At 55.1% G+C, this 8,135-nt stretch overlaps 1 protein-coding gene across 1 annotated transcript; it reads right to left on the bottom strand.

Moving 5' to 3' along the window:
- Window positions 1-357: 357 nt before the first annotated feature.
- LOC103807194 (serine/threonine-protein phosphatase 2A 55 kDa regulatory subunit B beta isoform-like) lies at window positions 358-8,049 on the bottom strand. Its single transcript, XM_009079915.1, has 4 exons — window positions 7,906-8,049; window positions 6,655-6,820; window positions 5,212-5,324; window positions 358-546 (listed from the first exon to the last, which is right to left on the bottom strand). The coding sequence occupies exons 1-4, from the start codon at window positions 8,047-8,049 to the stop codon at window positions 358-360; spliced, it is 612 nt and encodes a 203-aa protein (XP_009078163.1).
- Window positions 8,050-8,135: the final 86 nt, after the last annotated feature.

Here is an 8,135-nt window from a genome sequence, read left to right as displayed (position 1 = left end):
ACCCCAGGGCGGGTGACAGCAGCAGCCGTGGGGATGCCAGCTGAGCCTCACCCCGTGGAGGCAGCAGCTTGGTGCGAGGGCTGGGTGTGCCCGGCATCCCGCGGCAGCACGGGCAGCGACGGGAGGGCAGTGCCATCCCCGGGGACCTCGGGTGCTCTGTAGTCAGGTGCACAGTGGGCAGAACTGCCTCGTCCTCCCGCGTCCCTGCCAGCCTTGCCAGAGGGGGAAGGCCCTGTACCAGAGCACCGTGACCGGGTGCGCTGCCCTCGCGGTCACCATCCCCACAGGCACCGCACCGGCATGGCCCTGCTTCGTCCCACTGCCCAGGACCAGGCGTCAGCCCCAGTGCTGTGCACATCAAAGGATACTAAAACTTTGATTTGTGATTTCAAAATTCCACAGGTTTATCCTCAGGTCGTCCGCTGACATGTAGGTCTCATAGTCGCTGTTGACGGAGATGGAGTTGATGTGGTAGGTGTGCGCGTTGGCAAACACCCTCCGGGGAGTGGCTTCCACCATCAGGTCCATGGGTCGGAGCACAGGCACCTGCAGGACAGGGAGCAGTGTCAGCACCCAGGGACAGGGTCCTGCCGTCCCCCAGCCCACACCAGCACCTGGCACGGGGACACCACAGCACTCTGGCTGACAGAGCTCCATCCCACCGGCCTCCTGACAGGCTTTCTCCACCCAATGCATTCCCAGGTGTATGACGGAAGGACAAGCCTAATTTTGAGAGGTTCCAGGGCCTCCAGGTTAGAGCACAGTGAAGCCGTGAGAGCACAGTAAACCTGACTGATCTTGCTGCAGCAATTGCTTCAGCTTTGAAACAGAAAACCAGCCAAAAAAATGACTTCTGCCTCGTTTTATCACCATTGTCTGGGATCTGAAATTCCTGGAGCATTTCTAACAGAAATACATTTCTTGAGAGAGCCTGGTCAGTACAATTTTTCTGCACTGCCTCACAGTGAAGCGATGGAGGTAAGCGATGAGAAGGGACACGGTGAGGGATGTGCAGGCAGGGACAGAGGAGAGGAGCAGGAACAGAGCTCTGAGTGTGGGGAGATGCAGTGGGGACCGCGTGTGCGAGGAGTGGGGTCAGTAACACTTGGGACACAACGCTCTGAATGCAGCACAGCAGGAGTGTGTCAGCCCACGCTCCCGCTCCACTGAGCCGATCCCTCCGGCTGCTCATCACTGGTGTCATCTGCGCGCGGCCCCAAGAGATGTCCCAGGGCTGCGGAGGTGGGGACGGAGTGTGACAGCCAGCTCGAGTGACACGAGAGCGCTGGCGCTGCCAGCTGGGAGCCTGAGCCGAACGTGACAGTCTGCCTGCTAATTGCACAGCAGCGGGCAGCGATGCTTCGCTCGCCGGCCCCACCATGGGACCGGGACACTCGCGGGCCGCCCCAGGGGCCCGGGACAGACCTGCCCCGGGACAGCGCTCGGCAGCTGCACCGGCCTGGCCGGGCAGGCAAACAGCACAGCAAAGGCCTGGGCAGGGCATCCTGCTCAGACAGGTGACTCTGTGGCTCGGCACAGCTCACAGCCAGAGCCTGGGCCGGTCCCTGTCCCCAGCCTGGGCTGATCCCAGCACCGTGGCACCTGCAGCTCCCAGTGCCCCAGCACAACTCCTGTTCCCACGTGGCAGCCGCTCAGAACCACGGCGCTTCAACAAACTCTTTGGCCAAGAACATTCTCCACGTGTTACTTCAGAGCCAAACCCTGGGAAGAATTTTTTATGTCTGGGACTCGGCCCCTCACCAGGTAAAACCCCACGAGAAGGATGAACCTGGTCACGTATGAGCGGTTTGTTAAGGCAGGGACTTCTGTCTGCTACAGCGACAAGAATCTGCACTGAAATACAGAAACCAGCATACCCACGTACTGGGAGCTTCTGCTTAAGGGTATCAGCAATGAGGACTTAACCCTGAGAGCACTGACACTTTGAGGCAGGAGCATCCAGGAACGTGCCAGGAGCACACACCAGCTTGGGGACCTCGTCCCCCAACAGCAGGATCCTGCAGTGCAGGGAACCCCAGCTCAGGATGGACGAGGGGAGCAGCTGCCCAACCCTCAGCCATAGGGAGAGGAAGCACCAACAAATGGGGCAACGTGACGGCAACTGGAACTGGGTCTGGTGGTTTTTTTGAAGCAGGCACAGCATCTACCCAACCTGCTCAGCTCCGGCAGCCCTGCCACGGCAGCCCTCAGCAGCAGAGCCCTCAGCACCCCCTGCTCCAGCGCGGAGCTCCCTCGGGGCAGGCTCTGGTGTCACACCCCCCATTATTAAAGGGTAATTCGGTGCAACAAAGCGCATCAAGTACACAGAAAGAATGTCAAATAAAATAACCCACTAATAAATTAAATTACACTCTGTTTTCAGGAAGGGGCGAATGCCAGTCATTTTTCATTTAAAACAAAATATGTCTTAATTTTTCTTCCTGCCTTCAGCAGGCACGCCCTGCTGAAGAGCCATCCCACTCACTCCATTCCTCTCCCCGTGCTTGGTGAAGGCTTCCCCTGGCCGGAGTTAATGAGACACTAATCCTCCTTTAAGCTGTAAGACTCATTTTCTCAGCGGTTGGGGTGGAGGGAGCTAGATGTGTCCTGGCCCCTTCCCACCACCCCTACTGCACATCCTCCTGCCACCTCCAGCCCTGAGCAAAGGACCATGGCACTGGGCACGCGGTGTCAGTAATTACCCTGTCCCCATCAGGCTTCCCCTTCCATCGTCTGTCACGTCCACTGTCACCGAACGCTCCCGGGGAAGAGCTCCGCGTGGCACAGCACCGTGAGGATGTGGCCTGCAGAGCCACTGAGACTCCGTGTTTCTCAGGGACACCTGGTCCTCTGCCCAGAGGTGCCTCATGGCAGAGTGTCACCCCAACACAGGTCAGGACACAGGGAAAGGATAAGTGGCAGTGCTGGGCCAGCACAGCAGCAGTGCCAGGGCAGTGCAGGTGAGTGCACAGCCCCACTGCCCCCAGCCCAGCCGGCGCTCAGCCAGCTCCACAGCCTCGCCAGGATTTGGCCAAGTGGGATTAGTCAAGCCAAAGCCTGGATTGACCCCAGCCTCGGGTCTGCAAGAAGAAAACTCTAATCTGGTTCTGGCAAATCAGGGAGCAGAACAAGCGCTCAGGGATAAATCCAGCGAGTTTTCCATCCGCCCCAGCAGCTCAGCTCCTCCAGCAGATGAGCTCCCCTGAGCACACTCCCCAGCCCTCAATTCCTACCTACACAAGGCGCATTCTGTGACTGCCCAATGCCACCTCCAGATTAATATTTTGCAGAATAAATGAGCATCAAACACTATTTTCATGGCAGATTGACATTTTCCCCCCCTGGGAAGCCATGCACAGGGGCCAGGATGTCTGAGTGCTTTGGCAAAATGGGAGATACAAAACAGGATTTATAATGGAATTTGCTGGAATTGAGAGAGTGAAGTGGCAGCTCTTACTCAGAGAGGGCTCTGTGAGAGCTGTGAACACGCAGGCGTGAGCACACAGCAGCCCTTGCACCCTCCTGTCAGCAGCACAGCCGTGGGTCGGTCCAGGGGTGTCACCACGACTGACCCGCGCGGTCAGGGACCAAAGCAAGCACATCCCCTGGCTGAAAAGGCTGAAGCCCTGGGTAGTATTTGTGTTAATTATCTCCTGCACACATCCCATGGCACAGGTACAGCGAGTGGCACTCGCAGAACACTCAGGCCCGAGTGCTGCAGCTGTTAGACCGGAGCAATTCAGATCAGCAGAGCTCTTCTAATGACAGCAAATTCCCCACTTCACAGCCTGAGCGGAGCTAAATATTCCGTTTGCACTATGTGGGTTAGAAATTCCTCAGAGGATGATGCTCATCAAGTGCATTTAAACCAGTAATCTGAATGGGTGAGAGATGATTGCAGCAAGGTGGGTTTAAAACCCTTTCTTGCTCGTCTGTGGCTGAAAATTAAACCGTGGATGGATGCGGCTTTACTGCAAAGCACGAGCATCACAGGACAGTGGCACATCAGAGATACACCAAGCTGCAGCAAAACGGTTACAGCTATGTAAATATCTGTCTAAGTAAAACCATCAAAACATTAAATCAAACGGGGCTGGCAGAAGCCTCCTGAATCCTCCGTCCTGGGGGACGCAGGCACCGCACAGCAGACACCAGTGAGCGCACACTGAGCGCTCCCAGCGCGTTCCCCCTCCCGGGGCTGACCCCAGGGCACTGCCACGCAGGGCAGCAACTCCTCCAGCCACGCCCGGAGCGAGGGGGCTGAGAGTGGCACAAAGGCTGAAGCTTTCGAGGCAGAGCAGACTCCAATAAATAGTGTCCAGTTCTCTGATATGTCAGTGTGACTTTCTACAGGGCAAAGAGAAACCCCAGGGCCTTCCCAGGGCATTTGGCCAGAGAAGGAAGCACTACCTGGGGTAAAAGCCTAACACTGACGCCTTTCCAAACCCTTTCCAGCTGAGGGCTGACAGCCCCAGCTCTGACAGCCAGATGCCGAGCAAACCTCTCCAACAGGCTGTCAGGTAATGGCATGTTAGGCTGGAAATGCTGCCTGAAGCATAACAGCAGATACACATCTACATGAAATAAATGCTTTCTTGCTCTGTAAAGAAAAATGCTGCCAGCCACCAGGAACAACCCTGTATGCAGACAAGAATTAACTGCCTGTCTGGGGTTCCCAATGGCTCCATCCGCAATGGAACTGGAGCCACAAAGTGAGGCAAGGGTAATCACAGTAACACTTTTATATGTATAAATATAAACCCCACAAATATTCAAAATGCAAATTCTGACAGGATGGTAATAAATTACAAGCTGGTCTGTTCTGATTAATGTCATGACCAGGAGGAAAACTCATTTAGAGGAACAACTTCTGCTCCTGCAGCAGCAGCTGCACATGTGAACGCTCCAGGACGGGAGAGCTCGTGCCCTGCCTCCTCGCCAGGACGGGCACAGCCTGTGGGGCAGCACAGGAGCACCTGACACGAGACGGAGTGTGACACTGGCAGCACATCTGCCCAGAGTCAGCACAGCCTGGGCACCGAGCCCACGGCAGCTCCCTGCCCTGCTCCCACAGCCATGCACCTCCAGAGCACGGGCTCCAAAGCGATGCCCTCCCACATCAACCAGCCCTGGCAGCACAGTGCTGTGGCACCACGTCAGCAGCAGCTTTCCCCCAGGCCCCTGCAGAGAAAGGCTCCTCCCCACACTCACCCGGAGCATGGTGATCATGGAGGGGTCTCGGAGACGTCCATCCTCGTCCTTGAGGTTGTATCCCTCCGGTCTCTTGTCCCGCTCGCTGACCTTCCATAGCTTCACAGTCTTATCTGGGGGAGGAGAGAGGAGAGCGTCACGGCGGCTGCCCCCCAAGCCACCACTGACGGATGCACCAAGGCCACCCTGGCTGGAAAAACCTGCTGTGTCCCCCAATGCCATGTGCTGGACGGGGTGACAGGGGTACCTGTCCCCACAGCAAGTTGCTGGTGCACAGTGGTGGAGAAGCAAAGGCATGTGGGGCACACTTGGAGCTGGATGAACCCTGAAGGACGTGACGAGGCGTCTGTAGCTCACCCAGAGCCATCCTGACATTCCCCATCCAGCACTGCTCAGAGCTCAGCATTCACCAGGGACCGAAGGCAGATCCAACCCCAGCACAGCTCCCTGTCCCCTCACTGCATCCCACCCCACTGTGCCAGAGCCCCTGGGCAGGAGCCCCAGGAACACGTGGGATTATGCTGAATAATGGTGTTTTCTTTGCTCCCTCCTGGCAGGGACTATATCCATAGTTTATCATCACGTCCACCAGGTTTCATGCACAACCCCATCATCCATCTTCATTTTCTCCCTTACACAGCAACTCCAGTGGAGTGCCATTAATTTTGTTTTTATTAACCCACTTTTCTTCAGGAGGTTCAATATAAAATGTTAGTGCAACAGTAAGAACAAAAAGAAACAGCATAACACAGGAATATTTCCAAAAGGACTGTTTTGATAACCTGCCTGCATATGGAACACCTTCTCAAATGGAAGGGTAATATCCCTGTTAATCAAAAAACTATTTAAAAACTCAATTAACAGAACATTATGCTCTATAATTAATCTTCATTGCATTCCAATGATTCTCCCCCCAAATGAGTTTAATAAGTCTTTGAATTTTATTACAATGATCAATAGAGTCAATTCTATAACACAAAGTAAGTTGGTTATGGAAGATAATTAGGCCCCTCCTTTTCCCCTGAAGTAATTAAGTCACATCCATCTTAAGGTCCCATTCATCCCACATAATATTCCTGGATCCTCCTGATATTTATCAGAACATAATGTGGAACTGCTGAGCCAAATGCAGCTGCAAATTGAAACAAATCAGCTGCAGTTTGTCTTTAAAAAAAACAAAACAAAACAAAACAAACAAACAAAAAAAAGAATTCCCATAATCCCAAAAATAAAAGTTGTCACCAGGGAGAAGCCACCTCCTTCCCTCCTCTTTCCTTCCCACCTTCTCTCGCAGGGAAGGGACAACACACACGCCAAGCTCCCCAGACCCATTCCCCCAGGACACCTATGTCACCCTGGGGGAGGGAAGATGTTTTGAACAGACCCCGAGGAAGGCCCTGCCTGGTGGTGCAGCGCAGGGCACAGAGTGCCAGGGCCACGTACCGTTGGTGGAGAGCAGGAAATAGGCTGCGTTCTGCTGCGGCAGCCATCGGATCTTATTGATCTTCTCCTCGATCTCCAGGCTCTTCAGGTAATCGAACTCCGGCTCGTGGCTCTGGAAGGTGCTGTAGACATTGTACTCTCCCCTGCGGTGGGGCTGGTTCTTGCTCTGCGGAGGGACAGGGAGGAGCACAAGGTGCTTGTGCCAGGGAATGGCTGGGATTGAGCACCAGTCCCTGCTGGGTGCCCAGCCCAGGCACAGAGGAGCTACTGGCAGCAGCCACTGGTACAGGACAGGCAGTGTTTGCCCCATGGGTCCATGGATATGGAGCAAGAATAACACAGCCAGGAGCAGGACACAGTCCCTGTGGGCACTACACACCCCAGCTCAGCACTTGGAAAAGACAGTGTATCTGTTCACCCCACACAGGAACCACCAGCTCGAAGGCCTCAAACGGGGCTGAGTAATTAAACCAAACCATCCTGGAGATGAACCTCCTGCACACACATGGCGCGTTTGGGCGGGTGAAGCCTCACCTGTCCCCTGGAGCATGGTGCTGCTCCCAGGCTGAATGGATGTACCTGGAGTGGTGCTGGAGGCTTAAAGTTCAAGAAAAGCAGTAGAAAAATAAAATGAGAGGGAAAGGAGAAATGAAATTATGCTGGAAAGGCTGATGAAGTGTCTACACGTATAACCCTTAACCACTGGGTTCTCTCCAGTATGTAGAAATAATTTTGAGGCTATGAGAAAAATTGAAACCCATCATCGGACTGTGACATTTCTCACGGCTGGGTCTGGCTCATCCCTTCCAGCGCAGGGGAGCAGGGCTCCTGCCAGCTGGGCTGGCCCAGAGCAGCTAAACCAGGCTGGGGAAACGGGGAGGGACCCTCTGAGGGGGCAGGAGCCAGCACAGCTGCAGCAGCCAGGCTGGCTGGGTGCCTGCCAGCACTTTCAGGACATTTTGGGGGTGTGAGGGGGTTTTGGGGTGGTGCTGGCTCTGGAACAGGTCCCCACGTCATGCTCGGACAATCTGCCTGGACCCTGTTACACCTCAGCAGAAGGACGCAGGAAACACCAGGCCCAGAGGGTGTTTTACAGGAGCAAATCTGGCCCTGTGGATGCTAATAGTTGCTTTTCAGCTCGGAGTCTGCCAGGAGAGCCCTGAGGTTAGGAGTGACACAGGCGGATTAGGAAACAGCAGGAAGCTTTGCTTAAAAGGATAAAATGGGCATTTTGCATTCACTGGCACTTACCTCCTGCTCACGCTGGAATATTACAACCCGGCCCCCCTTGTCCCCTGTTGCCAGTAACTCTCCGGTGTGGTTGAACTCGACTGTGGAGATGATGTCAGCTGGCAAAGCCAGTTTCAGTACCCGCAGCCTGACTTCGGCAGGCATCCAGCGAGCGCCCCCCCCTGCGCAGCCACACGCCCTGCCCCGTGCCCCATACATCCCGCGCTCTGCTGCCTTCAACACCAACGGCC

Source organism: Acanthisitta chloris, unplaced genomic scaffold (genome assembly GCF_000695815.1).
Source record: "Acanthisitta chloris isolate BGI_N310 unplaced genomic scaffold, ASM69581v1 scaffold29468, whole genome shotgun sequence".
In the NCBI taxonomy this organism is placed as follows: Eukaryota; Metazoa; Chordata; class Aves; order Passeriformes; family Acanthisittidae; genus Acanthisitta; species Acanthisitta chloris.
The sequence above is the reverse complement of the archived record's forward strand: the minus strand, read 5'-3'. Positions and strand labels throughout refer to the sequence as shown.